Source organism: Caretta caretta, chromosome 24, assembly GCF_965140235.1.
Source record: "Caretta caretta isolate rCarCar2 chromosome 24, rCarCar1.hap1, whole genome shotgun sequence".
In the NCBI taxonomy this organism is placed as follows: domain Eukaryota; kingdom Metazoa; phylum Chordata; order Testudines; family Cheloniidae; genus Caretta; species Caretta caretta.
In genome coordinates this window covers 9,414,380-9,436,506 of record NC_134229.1, presented here as the reverse complement: position 1 = coordinate 9,436,506, position 22,127 = coordinate 9,414,380, and the positions used below count along the sequence as shown (strand labels likewise).

Genomic DNA, 22,127 nt, shown 5'->3' with positions numbered 1-22,127 from the left:
TGGGAGAATTACATTTCAAGAAAGGACTGAAGAATGGCTAACTGCATCTGGGAGAGGGTTTTAGACATAGCATTATCAGGGGACTTTTCATGGGTAAATAACTGGTGCAAGGTGTAATTTTCTAAAGGAGGTCAGGCTTGACACCACGGGAATGAGTCAGTTTCCAGAAACAGTGAAATCCTGACCCCTCTTGAATTTCACAAGTCAATATTTGGCTATCTAAAGAAGACAATAAAAACCAGGAAAGAATTTCAGTGTCCTTTTAATACTAACATGACTAAGAGCAAGAGTCCATGGGATGAAACATGCTCTGACAAAAACAGGAAATTGAGTGGTTCACTGTGCAGTTGTAGCAGTGAGAGTTCGCCTCATTAGAAGGAGTTCATTACTTAGGTACGTTTGGTGGTCACTAGGCCTGGAGACAGAAGCCTACCTGGAAATCCAGGTCAGATAAACAGGATCATTAGCATATCTATAGCACCTTCCACCCAAGGATTGTTCTCCGTTCTCCATGTCCCTGAGAATAGGACAAGAAATAATCCTTTTAGTTTGCATAAGAGAGATTCAGGTTAGATATCAGGAAACTTTCAAACTCTAAGGATAGTTAAGCACTGGAATTAGCTTCCAAGGGAGGTTGTGGAATCCCCGTCACTGGAGGTTTTTAAGAATAGGTTAAACAAACACCTCTCAGGGTGGTGTAGGTATACCTAACTCTGCCTCAGCAGACGGTGGGGGCGATGGATTAGATGGCCTCTTAAGGTCCCTTATAGCCCCAAATTCCTATTATTTTATTATCTCAAATTAACCCTGACAGCCCCGATGTCGGGTAGTTATTATTGCCCGCATTTTACAGATAGGGAAACTGAGGCACAGAGCAGGGGACATGACTTCCCCAAAGTTACACCACAAGTCTGTGGTAGAGATGGGACTAGAACTCACATGGGCGACGTGGGAATAATGGTAAGGCTCCACCTCCCCGGGGGATGAACCAGGGTGAATTAAGTAATGTCTGCACAGTACTTGGTCCATGTAAAGTCAAAGTACAATTCTTATTCTTTGCGAAGTCTCCTCCAAGACAGACCTGCTATCACAGGCAAAGCAACAATGGGAAACTGGTATCACCACCTGTGAACAGGGCAGCTAGAATGACCAGCTCACAAGAGGAAATGAACTCGACTTAAAAATAACAGCCGTCAATCAGGACAGTGTGGGGCCTGCAAGCCCCCTACACAGGGCCTCTTGAAGACAAAGGGCTCCCTGAGGGCACAGGAGCCTGTCTGCATACAGCTGCCTGCAGGATGCAGATTGTAGTCCAAGTTGGGAGTTTTCTCCTGATTTGCCTCAGGGCAGCAGATGGAATTTGATTTTCTCATAATTACTATGAGCTGAGAATTACCAGGTTTAAATTAGTGTTGAAGAAGTGGAAAGAAACAACCAAAAAAACATCCCGGAGTCTGGATTTTGTAATATAGAAATATCACTTGACATGTAAAATAATTACAATTGCCCCATGGTTTATTCATTGTCACCTGTTAAAGGACTGGCCTGTCGACAGTTTGACTATATTCTTGTTACATCGCATTTAAGCAGTCTTCTTATGGAATCAAGATTAGTAGAAATGCTCCTGAATTCACTGGGCCAAGCTATCTTTTCTTTGGTGATTGTTGCTAAAGATGAGAAGATTGGATCTGTCTGAAATGCCCACAGCAGCTGTCATTCCTTCTGTGATGTGGAGCCCTGACAGCCAGCTCTCATGTTTTGCCTGTAGGTGGCAGAAGCTTTCTAATGCCTGCCCACAGGGTCATCCCAAACAGACCTATTATTACCCTGATGTGGGCAATGATAGGATCGGTTAGCCGAGCTGACAGATTGGAAAGGACAGGGGTGTAATGCAATGCTTTGTTTCAAGGCTGGTAGCCTATCTGAGTCACCAGTTAAAATAAAGCAGTGCTTAATTTGACAGGGAGCTTTCAAAACAAGGACTCTCCTAGCAGCTGCAAAAGTCCCATTCTGTTTTCACAGCAGAGGGTCTTATCCATGTGAACATGGGGTTTCCCTTATCACACTGACTCAGTTACAAATAATGCATGGCATTTCTGACCTCCATAGCGCTTCATGAATGTCCATTAATTAACAATTCCCTCCTGCCCATGCTGTATAGGGGTTAGGGATAATAATGTGTTGTTAGGATATAGATATTCAGGCCTGTCGGTAAAGGCCTGTACTCGAAGAATTTAGGTGTATTCTTATCACTTGGCTAGTTATAGAGGTATAAAAGAAAGAATCAAAATCACTGTCTGCCAGTGTAAGGTCCTTCTCTTACTGTGACAGTCTGAGGCCTGTTCTTAGGCTAAGGCCTTTGGCTAAGCAGCAGAGGCAGCCATAAGCTGGGAAGCCAATGGTCACATCCTTATATTCCAAACTAGTCACACTGAAATAAGGTGCTATTGGGCTGTTACGAATACAATCCTGTCCTGATAATGCCGATCGCCTCCAGAGAAAGGGAAGTGCCTAGAAAATGACAGGTTTCAGAGGAACAGCCGTGTTAGTCTGTATTCGCAAAAAGAAAAGGAGTACTTGTGGCACCTTAGAGACTAACCAATTTATTTGAGCATGAGCTTTCGTGAGCTACAGCTTATGCTCAAATAAATTGGTTAGTCTCTAAGGTGCCACAAGTACTCCTTTTCTTTTTGGTAAGGAAATTGAAATCATGTTTGGCTCAAATAAATTGGTTAGTCTCTAAGGTGCCACAAGTACTCCTTTTCTTTTCGCCTAGAAAATGTAAAAGGAAACTTAGTTTGATAGCATCCTGTCTGGCAAGAACTCACTTCTCAATAGCTGGGATGTGAAATCCTCACTTCTGTATTGTTTTGTCATTATAGTTCCCACTTTGCTATTGTTGTCTGTATAATCTCTGTCTGGTTCTGTGATTGTTCCTGTCTGCTGTATAATTAATTTTGCTGGGTGTAAACTAATTAAGGCGGTGGGATATAATTGGTTACATAATCATGTTACAATATGCTCGGATTGGTTAGTTAAATTTCAGGAAAATGATTGGTTAAGGTATAGCTAAGCAGAACTCAAGGTTTACTAGGTTTCAGAGTAACAGCCCTGTTAGTCTGTATTCGCAAAAAGAAAAGGAGTACTTGTGGCACCTTAGAGACTAACCAATTTAAAGCTTATGCTCAAATAAATTGGTTAGTCTCTAAGGTGCCACAAATACTCCTTTTCTTTTTGCAAGTTTTACTAGATAGTCTGCAGTCAATCAGGAAGTGGGGGGGGGTGTGACTGGGGGAGATGGGAACAGGGAATGGGGGTAAGGAAATTGGAATCATGTTTTGCTAAAGGGGGCAGTGGGAACAGGGAATGGGAGTAAGGAAATTTCAGAGTAACAGCCATGTTAGTCTGTATTCGCAAAAAGAAAAGGAATACTTGTGGCACCTTAGAGACTAACCAATTTATTTGAGCATAAGCTTTCGTGAGCTACAGCTTATGCTCAAATAAATTGGTTAGTCTCTAAGGTGCCACAAGTACTCCTTTTCTTTTTGGTAAGGAAATTGAAATCATGTTTGGCTAAGGGCAGGAATGGGGACAGGGACACAGCTGTAAGGCTCTGTGGTGTCAGAGCTGGGAAGGGGGGACACTAAGGAAGGAAACTGTATTCATGTTTGCTGGAAGTTCACCCCAATAAACATGGAATTGTTTGCACCTTTGGACTTCGGGTATTGTTGCTCTCTGTTCATGCGAGAAGGACCAGGGAAGTAAGTGGGTGAAGGAATAAGCCCCCTAACATGTGTTATTATCCACACTTTACAAGAAGTGAGAATAAGGCAGAGAGGTTAAGTGACTTGCCCAAGGCCAGAGATGGAATCAATGTCACAGCTGAAACTAGAACTCAGGAGTTCGCTACTTCTGTGCTCAGATAACTAAGGCATGCCTCTCTGTCAAAGATAGTGTTGTATAATCTATTGCACCTACAAGGCATTGTTCATCCCCAAATTCTTTGCAATCTTGAATTATTGCCTTCATCATTGAATGCAATCAGCTCTGGGGTGGAATGCAGCAGCTGTTTAACAGCTCACGGCAATGCTACATGACAGGAAGTGAAGAAGAATCTCATAACCAAGTGAAACTGCAGTGAGGATTTGGGAAGGCAGATTTGATCATCCAGATTTACTCAGGAGGACCCCTTTACTTTTGAGTCAAGAGATTTTCAGTGCTATCTGGACATTGCAGAGTGCTTTCACCTGGCATTGCAAGATGACACTACAGCCTGAGGATCTTGACATTGCACCAAGACACCATCAAGGCATTGGGACAGCATGATGCACCAAGAAGAACTTTGCATCAAAAGGTGACATGCCAGAATTGCATGGCAAGATGACAGGCCACAATGCAACATAACCACATTGAACTCTAGAGGCCATCCCCTGGCTGTGGTCCATGATGAAACTGGGCCAAAATACACTAACATGGCATCGTGGCATGATGACTTGCCATAATGTGACAACTTTGCGTTAAAACACAAACAGTTAGTGTTGCAAACATTACGTCTTGCTGTGTTGCAACATGGCAGCGCTGACCCACAGGGGCTGTCATGTAGTATTGTGACAAGCTGGTGTGGTCAGGCAGATGGCATAATACCCTGCATAAACACTCTTGTCTTGGCATGACAACATGTCAGACTGGCCAGTGATGCAATATGATGTCATCCAAAAGACCACGATTAAGTATCAGAATATCCTGATGTGACAAAGGGCCATTGCCGAGCAATGCAACATGATGTAGTTTCTTGCCAGCACATGACAGCATCAGCCAAAGGTCCATGCTGTACTGTTGTGGTGTCAAGATGTGCTAAGCGCTTGCCTTGGGATGCAACATGGTTACGTTTCTCATGGCAAAATGGTGCTGCAATTCCAAAGATTTGACTTGGTCACAGATGTCATGGATTCTGTGACATTAACAGATCTCTGTGACTTTTTTGGCTTCAGCTTCAGCCCCGTGCGTCCGTGCGTGGCGGGGCTCCGGCTGTCAGCCATGCACCCCGGAGCTTCGGCTCCAGTTCCGCGCTACAGGGCTGGGGCTTCCATGATTTATTGTTTACTGCCCGCATCCTGTCCATGACTTTTACTAAAAATACCCATGACAAAATCTTAGCGAGGTCAGCACATGACTTGGTGACACGTCGCAAAGCGATAGCGCCAGGACACGACATGACGCAGCAGCATGGAGAGGTTTAGATGTGACGTGATGATTTGACCTCCCATGGCAATGTGGTAGATGAGGATGTAATAGAGGAAGTGTTTTAGGTGAAATGGTATTTACTCCCTTTGTTTTAAACTGGTTGGGGTTACTGAGTCTCTGATTGCTCTTGGTGAACTCTGTATCTGGATTTGTAACCTGGATTTGTGCAGGAAATAGCCCGACTTGATTATGTAAAGAGTTGTCACTTTGGATGGGCTAGCACCAGCAGGAGAGTGAATTTGTGTGGGGGGGTGGAGGGTGAGAAAACCTGGATTTGTGCTGGAAATGGCCCACCTGATGATCACTTTAGATAAGCTATTACCAGCAGGACAGTGGGGTGGGAGGAGGTATTGTTTCATATTCTCTGTGTATATATAAAGTCTGCTGCAGTTTCCACAGTATGCATCTGATGAAGTGAGCTGTAGCTCACGAAAGCTCATGCTCAAATAAATTGGTTAGTCTCTAAGGTGCCACAAGTACTCCTTTTCTGTATCTAAAGCAGTACAATATATGAAATCTCCTCCTTTTGACTTGCTGTACTTGGAGGGCCAATGACAGCAATACACCATTAAACTGTTGTTGATGAACTTGACTTAACATACAATTTGGTCCAAAAATTATACATCAGGCATGGAAATTTAGTATCTTCCACTATGAAATAAGATTAGACTCTTACCAAGTAGAAAATTCATTCTTATAAACTGCAAATCCCAGATCTCTCAACTCAGCTAGTGACACGACGAGGTCAGGATGTAACACGCCAAGGCAACGTGACATCATGGCAATGTGGTGGTGAGGTCATGGCACGATATGTTGATGCAGTGAGGTCAGCACATCACTCAATGACAGCGGGATAAGGTCAGGATGTATGCGGCTGGGATGATCTGGAGAAGGAGGGACATGATAAGTTGTGGCGACGCGGGGAGGTCAAGATGTGAGGTGCCACGATGAGGTCAGGACACCTGGTGCTATGACCCGATGAGGTCAGGACGTGGGGTGCTACACATGATGTGACAATGAGATCAGGACATAAGACGCCCTGGCAACGGAGTGAGGTTGAAGCATCCTGGCAACACAAATGAAGTCATGACAAGCCATGTTATGTTACCATGGCAACATTCCAGTATCACCATGATGTGCCAGGCCCACCCCTTGACATCCAACTGGAAGGGGGTTATCATTGTTTTTGTGCCCTCCTCCACTGTCATGTGACCCATGGCGGCCTCCACTATGGCTTCAGCCGCCCCCTCCCTCGGTGCGCATGCGCTGTAGCCAGCCCAAGGGGCGCCCAGCTCCCCGAGTTTAGCAAAAACAGGCGGTGGCCGAAGCCCGGCATCTCCTCACCGTCCCCTCCCATCCGCGCTGAGTGGTTCGGTCCGGTGCCAGCCGGGCGAGTCCAAGTCGGGGGGAGCAACCCACCCTGTCTAAGCCCGAATGGTGCGGTCCTGAACCGCGGGCGGGCGGGCGGCACCAAGTGAGGGGCCCCCGGGGGGAAGGAGGAGCTGCCGGCGGCCAGTGGAGCAGGGAGAAGCTCCAAGATGGCGTCGGCCGGCCCCGAGTCTGGGGGCAGCAGCAGCAGCAGCGCCGGCATCGCGGGTAAGGGGGGGGCGCACGCCTGAGGGGAAGCGGGGGAGGGGCGGGCCTGTAACCTCCCAAAGGGGCGGGGGAAGGGAGGAGGGACCCGCTGTGTGGAGACCTGGGGGGCGCTGGGGGCTGAGGCCCCTGTGGCGGGGGGTCGCTGAGCGGGAGCTGGCTCGTCCACTACCGCGTGGCTCTGCTCCCGGAGCCTGGGGGGGAAGATGTGACTCTCCGCCCCCTTCCCTCCCCCCCTTTCTTGGGCGGGGGGTGCAGGGGCGGGGTGGGGGCTCGCCTCTGTAACCGGGGCTGGGGTTTGCAAACACTTCGCTTGTGGGGCCCTTGCTGGGGATGCCCAGGGGTCTGGTGCTGAGGGCAGGCGATCGGGCGACGCTCGGCGGGGTGCTTCCCACCCCCCCCCCCCGCCCGCGCTGCTCTGCCGAAACTGGGGTCCCGGGTGGGGGGAGTAGCCTGGCTGTGTGCAGAGACCACTCCTCAGGGTGCTTTGGGACCCTGCAGGAGGAGGCCCGGTGCTGTGGGAGTGTAAATTATCATCGGGCTTGTTTTAGGAAGCGGCTCCACCTCTGGGAAGCCAAGGCAAAGATTCGCTAGTCCTGTCTCTGTTTACCAGGGTGTGAGGGTGTTTGTCACTGCTGTTTAACATCCATCGGCTCTGAAGTCCTGGTCTCTTCTCTTTACTAGCTCGAGCTGAACCAGAAATGGTGTTGACAGGAGCTGGAAGGAGCTCTGAATGCCATTGCTAAACCTGGTGATGGAGGCTAGTAGTAATAACAATGGGGTTGTGGCAGGTAGCTACCCCTGGGAGACAAAGGGGCAGATACTTAGCACTTACACACATCTCCACCTTGCATCTTCGGAGCACTTCACAGACACTAATTCTTGCAGTATCACTGGGTGGGGTGTTACTGAGTGCCTTTCTCCTTTTACAGGAATGGGGTTGGGTCTCCTAATAATAGGCCAAAGCAAACACCTCTCTAGCCTGGTTTCAGAGTAGCAGTCATGTTAGTCTGTATCCGCAAAAAGAAAAGGAGGACTTGTGGCACCTGAGAGACTAACACATTTATTTGAGCATAAGCTTTCGTGAGCTACAGCTCACTTCATTGGATGCATGTAATGGAAAATACAGTGGGGAGATTTTATGCAAGTTAACTTTTTAAAAAGGCCTTTAGTTTACATTCCAAACAATCACTCAAGCCTTTGTGATCTGTTGACCTATGTATCCTTTGTTTAGCATTTATTGCACAGGCTTTATAATCTTTCCACCTTCTTCTCTTCCTCTTGCCCATCGCTTATGGATTTGTCTGCACTAAACTACTTTGGGAAATCTCCCAGAGTGGTAGCAATGGTAGAAGCTCTAGTGTAGACAGGGCACTAACATCTTTGTCACAATGTCATCTAGAGCTGTTCTAAGCAGCATTAACAAAGCAGTAAAAATGCTGTCTATACGAGTGCCCCTGCTGTTGCTGCCACTTTACCAAAAAAAAAGTCCAAGGGTATTTCTTCACTAGCAACGTTAACGTGCTGCCGTGCTGTAATAAAACCACCCCCATGAGGGGAGTAGCTATCAGCACTGTCTACACTGCCACTTTACAGCTCTGAAACTTGCAGCGCTCAAGGGGGTGTTTTTGCACACCCCTGAGCAAGAAAGTTGCAGCGCTGTAAAGTGGCAGTGTAGACAGGCACTGCCTTTGGGACAAGTGATGGCCATTAAACCTTTGACTGTCCAGTAGTGTGGATTTTAAGATTTTCTAGTCTTTGACTAATTAGCAAACACTGGTTTAGACCAGTAACTGTTCCCTCTGTTTCAAATGACAGTTGCTTTATTTCATGATCTTACTGCTGTGCCACAGGAGGATGTAAACTCTGGTCCTGAATTCAGCAACCCTCTCCTCAAGGATGTAAAGGTATCTTGGTTCTCTCTCCAACAAACACCCGCAGGCACCCTAGGAGCAGCATTGTCAGGCTCCAGAGGAAGCAGAGTACAGCCTTCCTCAGGCAGAATGAGCATAGTAGTTGGATATTTAAAATGGTTTCTTGGACGCGGAGAGTGCGCTCCATCCCTCCCCACAGTACAACTAAAACCACTTAAAGACTTGGCACGGTTGTTAGGGGGCTATCCACATTCCAGACTGGCACATGTTGCTATTTACCCTCTGGCATATTTCTCAATTACTGGCTTCTCTCTGCATACATAAAGGGTATGACTGTTTCTGAAACTTGTTCCACCCTTTCCTCCTTAAAGTCCACTCATGCAGTGTTTCCCCCACCCTCTCTACAGGACATGGAGATGTTGCATACTTGTTTGTTTTTTTAACTGTGTGTGGAAACACCCAAGAGGATCACATCTCATTGCTTTCACTTTGAAGCGGGACAAAACGTGCCAAAAGTAGCCCGGTGAGACTTCAGATCCTTGGTTCTTTTTGCGTTCTGTGCAGTAGCCACTCCATAGGTAGTTCCAACTGAGTTTTCATTCTTGAGTTTGGGCCCCTCTCTCAGATCTCCAAACAAAGGAATATAGCCTCAGATCTAACCTAATTTTGAGAGGTTTCAGAGTAGCAGCCGTGTTAGTCTGTATTCACAAAAAGAAAAGGAGGACTTGTGGCACCTTAGAGACTAACACATTTATTTGAGCATAAGCTTTCGTGAGCTACAGCTCACTGCATGCTGACGCTCACGAAAGCTTATGCTCAAATAAATGTGTTAGTCTCTAAGGTGCCACAAGTCCTCCTTTTCTTTTTGTGAATACAGACTAACACGGCTGCTACTCTGAAACCCGTCATTATGCAAGGCACTGAATTTAGGAATGCATCCGATGAAGTGAGCTGTAGCTCACGAAAGCTTATGCTCAAATAAATTTGTTAGTCTCTAAGGTGCCACAAGTACTCCTTTTCTTTTTGCTAATTTTGAGAGTGGAGGTAGACTTTTTCTGACAGATTTGAAGTTTAATTGCACAAGGGGGTTCTAAATTATAGTAAACTCCGCAGCTGCTGCCTTCAGAGCTGGGCTCTCAAGGCAGCACAGAAGTAAGTATGGCAATCCTGCAGCCCCCCCTACAACAGCTTTGGGATCCCCCCATGATCTGCTTTTGGGTCGGGACCCCCAGGGTTACAACACCATGAAATTTCAGATATAAATATCTGAAATCATGAAATTCACTGATTTTAAGATCCTGTGGCCGTGAAATTGACAAAGTGAACTGTGAATTTGGGAGGGCCCTAACTATTGGAGTCCTAAGCCTCAATTTTAAAGAGTCTCTTGCCCTTTTGCTTACAGAGATAAACTTCAAAACCTAGGGTGGATTGTTTTAAATCACCAAGTGGAAAGGCTCAATTTAACTTATAAATGTTAAGGAGCTTTTCCATTTGTACTTCGGTTATTTTCTTAAGAAGGGTGCATTCTCATTGTTTGATATAACGATTAAAACATGCTGATTTACAACTAAGTAGAGTCTTTACGCTAGATTTGGTACATGTTTTTGCTCTCTAGGAAGGTTATTTAAGCAGTCATATATAGTTTGATATTTTCAGATTTTTATTGATTTTACATTTTTAACTTTTTAGAAAAGGGTGAATGACATATTGCTTATTATTACAAAACATGTCAAATTTATTTTTATTTAAACAAGCCCTTGACACAGCACATGATCTGTTGTGCCATATTTGTAAAGTTTGACCTCAAAATTTAGATGTTTTTGCCCTGTTAATTTCTTTATATAAAAAAATCAGCCTTTAACTTAAAATTAATAGGGGCTCATGGATTCAACATATATTTTTTTAGATAAATGTTTTAAGAGATTATAGGTTTTGGCCTTAACATATATTGTATTAAATTCAGATTCATTTTAAACAGATTCATTTTTAAAAAGAAAACCATTGTTATATTTTGTTACCTAAATTATAAAATCTGATTATTTTGCCCCCCAAAATCTATTTTTATCTACCCTGTCAAAACCTAAAATGATCTGCAGTGGGTAGTCAACAATGTGAACATAAGAACGGCGATACAGGGTGTGACGAAGTGGGAGATTTTCTTATTTTTCCTTGTTTTTCCAATGGTTTGCATGCAGAGGGGGTGGGACTCAGTTTCCCTGACCAAAGGTCTATCTAGCCCAGTATCCTAGCTTCCAACATTGGCCAATGCCAGGTGCCTCAGAGGGAATGAACAGAACAGGTAATCATGAAGTGATCCATCCCCTGTCGCCCATTCCCAGCTTCTGAATACTCTTGTAAACTGTGCACTGTTGTCTCACCCTCATCTAAACTTGCACTGTCACTGTTGCTACCACTAATGGAGCAACAATGGTGGGAAATGGAAGAAAAACCTAGTGCAGAAAAACTTCATGAGCTTATGTTTGCAACACACATACAGATGTTGGCCAAATTGCCCTCTTTTTTAAGAAAGAGAGGAGAGATGGTACCAAGTGATTTAAAAGAACAAAGTAGTATGTTTGCTTTTCTAAGCAAAATACAAGCAGGTCTATGAAGCTGGAATTTTCTTCTTTGGAAGGTACTTTAGAAAGAAGAGCATGAAAATACAGGAAAAGCTTTATCTGGGGAGGGGTGCCAGTTAGTCAAAAATTCCAGTTAACTAAGAGTTATACTTACCAAAGGAGGGAGGGAGTTTGGGTGCAGGAGGGGGTTGGGGCATGGAAGGGGGTGCAGAGCGCAGACTCTGGGAGGGAGTGCGTGTGTGGGAGGGGGCTGGGGATTGGAGCGTGGGAGAGGGTGCAGGGTGAGGACTCTGGAAGGGGGTATGGGTGCAGGGGGGGGGCTCAGGGCAGGGCGTTGGGGTGCAAGAGGGGTTTTGGGGTGCTGGATCCAGGCAGCGCTCACCTCGGGCGGCTTCCCACAAGCGGCGATATGTCCCTGCTGCTCCCAAGTGGAGGCGCGGCTAGGAGGCTCTGCGTGCTGTCCCCGCAGCTCCCATTGGCTACAGTTCCCAGAGCTGCAGAGCCAGCACTGGTGGCAGGATGGGGGCAATGCATGGAGCCCCCGTGGCCGTTCCTCCACCTAGGAGCAGCAGGGACATGTTGCTACTTCTGGGGAGCCATGTGGAGCTTGGTAGGGAGCCTGCCAGTCCCATGCCAACCGGACTTTTAATGGAGATATCAGAAATGCTGGTTTCTAGAGCTTTGCGGTTGGCAAAGTGCCGAATAAAACAGCTTTTACTGTATGATGGTTTGGGGCGGTTGGTGATAAACTATAACACCATTTCCTGAATTTCTTAAACTTGAGCCCCCTTTTGGAAAACACAGCCTTTAATGCTGCCATGTGTTGTTAAAGAGAAACCCATCTTAACTTCTTCATCTTCCATGCCACTCTAGTTAGTCCTTCATTTGCAGACACCCCTGGAAAATAATGGGCTCTGAAGTCTTTTATTTCTAGGTGAGTGGTTCAAATACAACCCGGGTTAGTAGGGACTGAAAGTTGTTACTGCTTTGTCTGTATAGTTGTCTTTGTCCAGATCACACTAGACAGGCATCTACCCACTACCGTTGACAATTTCAGCAATAGAGGCCAAGGACTAAGCTTTTTCCTCTTACCCTTAGTGTTTCTCTCCACATGAAAATCCGGAATAAGGTAGGGTGTGAATTTAAAGTGGATTATTGTCTGTTTCTGATTAACCTTGTACAGGAACACTCTTATTCCAGAATAAGCATCCCTTAGCTCAGTTAGTCTAATCATATGGACTAAGCTAATTTGGAATAAGGTACACTTATTTTGGAATACAGGCTTGTCTACACATAGACCACTACAGTGACACAGCTGTGCTGTTGTTGTAGTGCTTAAGTGAAGACACTACCTATGCCAATGAGAAGGGTTCTCACGTTGACGTAGGTAATCCACCTCCCTGAGAGGCAGTAGCTAGGTTGACAGAAGAATTCTCCCATCCATCTAGCGCTGTCTACACCAGGGTTAGGTCAATTTAACTATATCGCTCAGGGCGGTGGATTTTTCAGACCCCTGAGCAACATAGTTATACTGACCTAATTTCATAGTTTAGACTAGCCTAAGTGGAGTTAATCAAGAGTAGCTCCCTGGGTAGATAAGCCCTTAGAAGTGGTCCCTTCCAGCTCAGGACTAAAGCACATTGATACTGCAAAAGCAGCAGTATCTCTTTGGTGATGGAGAGCTTCACTCTGTTAAGAGTGAAACTGACAGCCCTAAAGACTAGATGCAGTGAAAACCAGAAAATGTGACACAGATATTGTAGGTAGTTCTTGATCTTTGTTGATTACTTAGTAATCACAATTATAACACCATTAAATGTATTGTTAAGGTGTTTTATGATCCCCACCCACTCTCCCTAGTTCTAAAGCCATAGCTCTCAGGAGACAGAATGGCATTTTAGATGTAGCCTAAATTCTATTCTGCTGGTAAATGACAATTTGCCTCCCCAAAGTGGGGAGAAAAACATGGCCTGAACACATGACAAGGGACCAGTGAGTACCCCCTGATTTCTAATCCCAACTCCCTCTGTGGCCTTGGTTGAGTCACTTAACCCCTCAGCATAATTGCTTTTAAGTAGAATGGAAATAACAGCTCTGTGAAGTAAATGTGAAAGCGTTGTGAGGATTAGTTAATGTTTAGCCCATCAAATAGTCTAGAAAGCGTTCCTGTCAGAGTGCTCATGCTTTCAGAAAGGCTGAACTGTCTTCTGCAGATACAGAAAGGCTGAACTGTCTTCTGCAGATACTGAAGTCTGCCACTGTGTCTCGAGGAGCCAAGAAACTTAAGATAATCTTTCCATGAGAGATGGAATGTGGTTTTTCTGCTTTTAGAAACAACACATTTATATTAATTTCACATCTAGCCTTTGTAATTAAATAGCTTTTTGTTGCGGCACTTGCTTGTTGACTCTTACCAGGATTTAATTGTACTGTTTCATACTTACATAATGCTCTTCATCTTCAAAACATTATTATCCTTGTTACCAAACAATCTACAAACCCAGTCTCCTGCTTGCTTGGTGGTATTCCTCCTTTACAGATGGGGAAATCGAGGCAGAGAGGTATTGGCGAATCACTTCACTACAGGGGAGTGTGTAAGAGTCATAAGAACAGCCATACTGGGTCAGACCAAAGGTAGTCCAGTATCTTGTCTTTCTACAGTGGCCAATGCCAGGTGACCCAGAGGGAATGAAGAGAATAGGCAATCATTAAGTTATCCATCCCCTGTTGCCCATTCCCAGGTTCTGGCAAACAGAGGCTAGGGGCACCATCCCTGTCCATCCTGGCTAATAGCTACTGATGGACCTATTCTCCATGAATATATCTTGTTCTTTTTTGAACCCTGTTATAGTCTTGGCCTTCACAACATCAGCCAGGATCAGAAGTCAGTGGCTTTTAGTTCCCTGTCCTTTGGAACACACTCCTCTCGCCTTAAGAATTTCCATGGCTTTCATCAGTCACAAAGACTGTCTGCTCCACATCTGTGAACCATTCATTGAGGTCTCTTGTCTGTTCTTCGCTTGCTCCCCACAATGCCATGTGCATAAATCTTGTATTTATTTGGCAAGTCATGTGATACAGGACGTTGGAGTTGCATAGTTCTGATTAACATCCGATTTTCCCACTTTACTGCAAAATGATCTTAACTGCTATCTTGCGCACAGCCAAAGCCAGCAACAAATGCATTGTACAATCCAAAGTTTGCAGTGCCAGTTTAGTGGTGGTATAAAACATTAATCATCAACTCTAGCTGTTCAAGAAACCTTAGCTGCCAAAATCAGCAACGGGCAAGGGCTTGTTGAGGGAAATAGCAAGATGTCCATCAGAAAATCCTTTTAATGTGTGTTGTTCTCACAGAACTAGAAACAGTTTTATTTGCCACTATAAATGCACTTGAGAACAATGATCTTTTCTAAGCATGCTCCTGGACCAGAAAACAGGAAAAAAGAAAGGTCTGTTAGGTTTCTATTGAACACTCACACTCAAATGCCTGATCAGGGTTGTAACCAAGGCGGGGCAGCCGCCCAGGGCACAAAGCTGCAGGGGTGGAAAAGTGAGGCGGGGAGGTCATATGGGATCACATGCCTCCCCTAGATTTCTGCCTTCCATTTAGCATAGTAGTTCTCAAATTGTCGGGTGCACCTCCCTAGGGGGGCTTGCCCTACAGTTTGAAAACCGTAGCCTCCTGCCAGGAGCCAGCAGACTGAAAGCTGGTGGGAGCTGCTCGGGCCCCAGCTCTCCACACTGTAGGAGCCAGGGCGCTGGCTGGCTGCCCAGCAGCCCTCCCTCTCTGCATGCCAGGTGCTCCCCAGGCAGGGCAAGCTCAGTGGGAAGGGGTTGGCTCCAAGGGGCATCACCAGCCAGCGCCAGATTCCTGCGGGTGAGGCAAGAGCGCATCGGGGTGCTGCTTGGAGCTGTGCCGCATGCCCTGGCTGGGGAGTGCCCAGCCGTGCGGAGGTGGCACAGCTAGGTGAGCAGGGCAAGGAGGGCTGCTGGGCAGTCAGCCAGCACCCACAGTGCGGAGAGTCAGGGGCCTGAGTGAGCTAGGCAGCTCCCATCAGCATCTGATCTGCCAGCAGGTGACGGTTTTCAAACGGGAGTGTGCCTTTTGAAAACCTTTGTGCTAAATTGAAGGCAGAAATCGGGGGGGGGGGAGGGGGGCATGTGATGCTGTGTGCCCCCCCGCGTAACCTTTAGGGGGTGCAAATATGCTTGCTTGCCCCATGTGCGAAAATGCCTAGTTACAGCTCTGGGTCTGATCCTAAACCCAGTTAAATCAATGCAGACTCCCACTGACCTCAGTGGGTTTTGGTTCAGGACCCAAAATAGTTAGTTGCTGTTAAGTACCTCTGTTCCTGGGTTTGTTATGGTAACTATCTCCAACAGCGAGTTTATAATTCCCGTTTTCCAGTAGGTTTACAATGCTCTCTTACTAACATGAGCACAGAACTTCATCCACAAACCTTAAGGAGATAGGGAGAGAAGTTTGAAAACCTGTTTGATTTTTGCCCCCCACCCCAACTTGCCAAATCTCTGTGCAATAATGGAGTAAAAGTCCACATAGCTTACTATGTTTCCTTCTATTTCTGGATGTCTTGGTGTCTGACCTCAACTGTCTGTATTAAGTATTTATAAAGTGCCTGTTGCCGTAGTATCTAAGCCCTGAGGAATAGTTTATTCCTGTCCTGTAAAGCAACAAGAGGAGATTGCCATGAAAACGTGGCTCAAAATGTTTAGCATTTTCCTGTAGGCTATTCCCCAGTAAGCTGTTGGTCTCGTCGCTGTGAGCCTAGTCATTGTCAGCAGCATCCCAGTAACTTCAGAAATATCCTCGCTCATGCTCTGATCCATTAGTTCATAGTACAAGTGAAATATTGAGAGACAAAGCTGTGCAGTAATCCAGGGCAACAAAGTCATTCATGCATGTGTTAATTCTGCTGACTGCTACCAAATTGTGGTATCAAGAATGAGTAGCTTGTGAAAAAGAATATACAAAATTTAGCAAGTCTTAAGCCAGAGGTTCTTTAACAGCAAATTTAAATCAAAAACATTTAGGAATGCTCTTAACATAAGTTGTTGGATAAATCTATTGGTGCAGAGAACTTCAAAATGCCATTCACTGTTTGGCCTTCCAGCCAAGATCAAGAGTTTATACATAACCCAAGCCTTGTTATACCAATAAAATAAAAACCAGCAGGATCTTATTAAAGGGGAAAAGGCAAAATACCACATTTATTGTGAATATAGAAAGAATCATAGTAAGCAGTTAGTTATAGCTATAACATTCCATTCAATTTCATATATATTCACACATTCATTCATACAAACATACACACACACAGGTTCTGCAAGGTTGTTATCATAGTTACCAGCCTTAGACTTGCTCATGCCAAGCCACTGGCCAGGTGACCTGGACACGAGGCAGGAGCAGGGCCTTGTCAGATGCTCATCTGATGATCCTGGAAGTTGGTTTGCAGAATCAGACCCCAAAGTTCTCACTTTCTAGAGTCCATTTTTATAGGAATTTCTTCCTATGCCAGTCTATGGGAATTGCTTCATCATGCTGTTGCTGAATCAATCAGCAGATGGCACGTTCCTGACGGCTCCATTGCCAGATGTTATCTTGTTCTTTGGTTCTTCCATTCTTGAGGCTGTTGGGTGGATTCCAGTCTGCCCTCCGGAGGTCCTCTGGTTATTTCCACTTGATGCCTTCTTCAGCCGATGGACACTGGATTCTTAGGCTGGCACTTCCCTGATCATTCAGTTATTATCCACACCAAGCATCCATCCACATACATCCTCTATCTCTATTTTAATCACAATTGTTAACAAAGCGAGATGAATACAACAAAAGGGCGGGGAGTCTCTGGGTGCTGTTTCTGTTGTTACAGAGTATTGCTTTGAGTCTCTCTCTGTGTGAGTAGTTGTTGTCACAAGAAATTGCTTTGAGAACAGACTGTCTTAGAATGTACTAACACAATTAGCAGCTTGCAAGTTTCACACATAGAGGGAGAGAAACAGTACCAAAAACTAAGAGACCTCTTAATTAGTAATACCCTGGAATTTAAACTATGGGGAAATCAAAAAGAAAAGGCGTACTTGTGGCACCTTAGCGACTAACCTATTTGAGCATGAGCTTTCGTGAGCTACAGCTTACTTCATCGGATGCATCCGATGAAGTGAGCTGTAGCTCACGAAAGCTCATGCTCAAATAAATTGGTTATGGCACCTTAGAGACTAACCAATTTATTTGAGCATGAGCTTTCGTGAGCTACAGCTCACTTCATCGGATGCATCCGATGAAGTGAGCTGTAGCTCACGAAAGCTCATGCTCAAATAAATTGGTTAGTCGCTAAGGTGCCACAAGTACGCCTTTTCTTTTTGCGAATACAGACTAACACGGGGAAATCAAACTCATTTATGATTTTAATACAGAACTTCTTTAATATGATCCAACAGCCTGACCCCAGAAGTACAGTACCTTCCTTCTTAACTTGTGTAAATTTGATTTTAAACATTAACTTTAATAACATTTTTATATCCTCTTTCAGAGGACTTTATTCTGCTCTGGCTGGGGGTGGACTGAATGATCTAACAGATCTCTTCCATCTCCAACTATTATGATCAGTGTTGGTTTGACTTTTCGTTCAAGCCAGGCTCCTGGAGTGTCCATAAGATCCTTTTACCAAAAGCAAATGAAATATTTAGATGCTCGTCTTCTAGAGTTACAAAAGAGTTTTGCTGTGAATGAACGCAACAGGGTGAGGGTGTCTTGTTAAGAACTCAACATTTAAAAAAAAAAATTTTACACAGTTTGAGAGGTGTCCTCTTTCTTACAGTACAGAAATTGTATTTGGTCTTGATTAAAATTTGTTCCTGTAACTTTAGCCACAAAAAAGTTTTCCATTTCTTTAAGGGTTGAAGTTTCAATTCACATTTTTTTTGCTTTGTTTTTCCTCATATAGATTTCAGCTTTTTGTGCTGCTCAGTATCATCTCAAAGAGGTAGACAAGTTTCATATACAGTATGTGCTTCAGAAGCATGGGTTTTCTTCCTATCCAATAACTAGCAGCAAACAGCCCACTTTACATAACTGTCTTGGCTTTTAAGAAGAGTGATACAGAATCAAGCATTCTGTAGGCTTAGTAGATGGGTGCTGTAACTTTGCTCAGTGGAAGCTGCTATTTTAATTAAATGGCTTTTTTTTTAAGTGCATGTTATATGAAAGTGTGAGCTACCACCTGATATCTAAACTGCTATGTATGTGCCAGGATTATTCTAGTCAGGTTCATTTTATGCTTTCATACCTGCTTGCCATGCCTTTCTGAAAACATCTCAGCTCTCTTTCATCCGCAGAACCTTTGAAAGCCATCCTAAATTTAAAAATAATAATAATAATAACCTCTTTTCTATGTGCCTCTCCAGTTGCCTGCTGGCAGGGTTGAGATGAAACCTGAAATTAGGAGAGGAAATGGAGATATGTCGTCTTTCCTCACAAGAGCTTCTAGCAGCTTCAATGCATGCTTGTTTGATGTGGCCCTGGTACTTAGCTTGTAAGATGCTTCATACCCTGAAGAGTGTAGCTCTTGATGATGTGTTTGGATGTGGTAACGTTTTCACTTTTATTTTTTATCTAAAACATGAGATGCAACTGAAATTTGTCTGAACAGCTCCATAAATATAGACACTGGTGGCTATGATTCCTGCCCACCCCAAATTAGCACACCTATCCTCTAGACAAATGAGTGAGGTGAGAATTTGACCTGAATTTCTGTGTTGCATACTCCTTTCAGAGCAGTTCGCGGACTGTTTAACCAAAACGGCATCACAATAGCTTCAGTATGGCTTTTAGTCTGATATTTATTTGATGCGCTGTAAGAATCATGCTACTTGTGGTGGTCCTGTACTATTTTCAGCCAGCTTCTATTTGCTTCTCCTGATTCAGCTTCCAGTAAATAATTCTGTGGACAGTCTGAATTCTCCTTGGGAATTGGTTGTGTAATGTTAAAAGATACAAACATATGATAATCCTTCCTTTTTTTTTTTTTTGGAGGGGAATGCATAGGTAATGTCTAACACTTATCTAGTCCCCTCAAAAGAGAGGCCAGGCATGGAATTAAACCACAGAGCTGTAGCTCACGAAAGCTTATGCTCAAGTAAATTGGTAAGTCTCTAAGGTGCCACAAGTACTCCTTTTCTTTTTTTGAAAATAGTTACCATAATTCTTCAGTCAATCACCTGCTTGTTTTTAATTAAACGCTTGAGGTAGATTTTAAAAATATGTACCTCTTTTTTCAGAAAACACTCGTGAATTTAAGCAGCTCCAACACATTTTTAGAAACACCCAGGCACAAGTGAAGCTTTATCTAAAGGTTCAGTTTTGTAGAAAATGCGCTCATGGAGTTGGCTAACGCTGTTGCTCTTCATTTCTCCACATACTGCAGAAGAAATGGTCATTTTAAAAAAGAGAATAATAACTCTAACTTCCTCGCATGGAAAGTCTTTTAGTTTTAACTATTTCCTGGCTCTGTATATGATGCCTCCCTATGGCCAAAATTAGTAATGCTTTTAACTGAGGAAGCTTATGCGTTTGCAGGCAACTCCCAACATTTACAGGAATCGTACATGCCTGTTTACATTCATCTCCTCTTTACTTAGGAAACCAGACTCCTGCTGCATGTTCATTCTAGTGCTCAAGTGTAATTAACCATCTTTATTGTGGACAAAGGGAAATAACCTATTGCCCAATCTCATAGATTTTAAGGCCAGAAGGGACCATCATGATCATCTGGTCTGACCATCTGCACATCGCAGCGCACAGAACCTCACCTACTAACTCCTGCAATAGGCTGTAACCTCTGGCTGAGTTACTAAAGTCCTCAAATCTTGATTTAAAAATTTCAAGTTACAAACAATCCACCATTTACTTAATTCAAACCAGAAAGTGACCCACACCACGCTGCAGAGAAGCAAAAAAACACCAGGGTCTCCGCCAATCTGACCTGGGGGGGAAATTCCTTCTCGACCCCAAATAGGGTGCTCAGTTAGACCCTGAGCATGAGAGCAAGTCCCTCTAGCCAGACATCTGGGAAAGAATCTCTGTAGTAACTCAGAACCCTTCCCATTTAGGATGGTTGGATATATCGCAATCAACGGATATTGCACATTCATTTGGAAATGAAGGAACTAGAGAAAGGGAGGGAGTGCTTCCTGTCTTGCACATGGTAGGGGGTGTGTGTGTTGGTTACTGATCCTTGTTACAGCAACTTTCCTGTGCTGGCTAGTGATCTTTCCTTGTAGACAGTGGTGCTTGATTTGGAGATCATGTGTATATCTGATTTCCAGATAGCATTCACTAGAATTACATGATGGGAGACAATGTTGCTCATCCAGTTGGACCAGGAAAGTAGGAATGGGGATACATAGAAATGTAGGGCTGGAAGGGACCTTGAGAGGGTATCTAGTCCAGCCTCCTGTGCAGGACCAAGTAAACCTAGACCATCCCTGACAGGTGTTTGTCAAACTCTTCTTTAAAAGTTCCATGGTGGGGATTCTACAAGCTCTCTTGAAAGCCTGTTCCAGTGCTTAACTTTCCTTACAGTTAGAATGTTTTTTTTCCTAATATCTAATCTAAATATCTCTCGCTTCAGATTAACCCAATTACTGCTTGTCCTGCCTTCAGTGGACATAGAGAACAATTGATCACTGTCCCCTTTTATAACAGCCTTTAATATACTGGGTGACTGTCATCAGGTCTTTCCCCTCGATCGTCTTTTCTCAAGACTAAACTTGCCCAATTTTTTAAACTTTCATCATAGATCAGATTTTCTAAACCTTTTATCATTTTTGTTGATCTCTTCTGGACTCTCCAATTTGTCCACATCTTTCCTAAAGTGTGGCTCCCAGAACTGGACACAGTATTCACCTGAGGCTTCACCAGTGCCGTGTAGAGCCAGTTTCTTGGTTTCTGTTCTCAGTCCTGATACTGATTTGCTGTGTGACTTCAGGCAAATCACTGTACGTTACAGTCTAAACCTCTGTAAAATGAGAGTGCCTGTCACATTAGTATAGAGTAGGGGTGGTCAAACCATGGCTTGCAAGCCGCATGTGGCTCTTTCACAGTTAGTATGGCTGGCAGAGGGCCCCTTCCTTTCTCCTCCTCTTCCCCCCTCCCCGGTATGGGCCCTCCCCACCCATTCTCCACCTACCAAACTGTGGGAGGAGCTCAGGACCCCTGCCTTGCAGCAGGGTGGTGGGGTAGGGACTTCTGCCCAGCAGGGAGAGGCGTGTCAGGGCTTCAGCCCCATGGGGCACACCTGCCAGGGCTTGGGGCTTCAGCAGGAACTCCAAACCCCAGCAGATGTGCTCCGGTTCTTGAACTTCTGAAGATTGTCATATGCGGCTTGCAGGGTCAGTAAGTTTGGCCGCCCTCGGTATAGAGGTCAAGCGAATATGAAATACTTTGGAATCCTCAGTTGAGAAGTGCTACACAAGTGAAAAGTTAGTGGTACATTTTTTTTATATTTGCGTTTTTGTTTTTTGGCTTATTGTTTCTTGGATGTGATTGAACAGGTATAAAAAGGCTCATTATTTATCCCTTTTGAATAAATAGTTTTAGGTCAATCCGCATAGAACTTAAGGGTTCGAATGGATGATTATTAACATAGCTAATCTCTAAGGTGATGGGGCTAGCTGTGCTGCTGGTTCAGTGTGACTTATAAAGAATATCTGATTTACATACTTACAGAATACTCACTTGAAAAGAAAATAGGGCACAATTGTTGCTGAACAGGTGCTGCACTGTAATGACTGAGTTGCTTCCTCCACCACTGTGTCC

At 44.5% G+C, this 22,127-nt stretch overlaps 1 protein-coding gene and 1 long non-coding RNA gene across 4 annotated transcripts in view; one reads left to right on the top strand and one right to left on the bottom strand.

Annotated features, from left to right (window-relative positions):
• Positions 1–246: 246 nt before the first annotated feature.
• Positions 247–6,722, bottom strand: LOC125625568 (uncharacterized). The gene is made up of 3 exons (XR_007353587.2): positions 6,589–6,722; positions 5,921–6,128; positions 247–517 (listed from the first exon to the last, which is right to left on the bottom strand). It is a non-coding gene; the product is annotated as an uncharacterized LOC125625568 (long non-coding RNA).
• The window catches only part of LOC125625566 (26S proteasome non-ATPase regulatory subunit 4), a 69,306-nt gene continuing 53,879 nt past the window's right edge, over positions 6,701–22,127 (top strand). For all 3 annotated transcript variants that reach the window (XM_048827801.2, XM_048827798.2, XM_048827797.2), the window contains exon 1: positions 6,701–6,840. In XM_048827801.2, the coding sequence (XP_048683758.1) occupies positions 6,783–6,840 (58 nt within the window). In that variant the 5' untranslated portion in view covers positions 6,701–6,782. The remainder of the gene's footprint in view (positions 6,841–22,127) is intronic.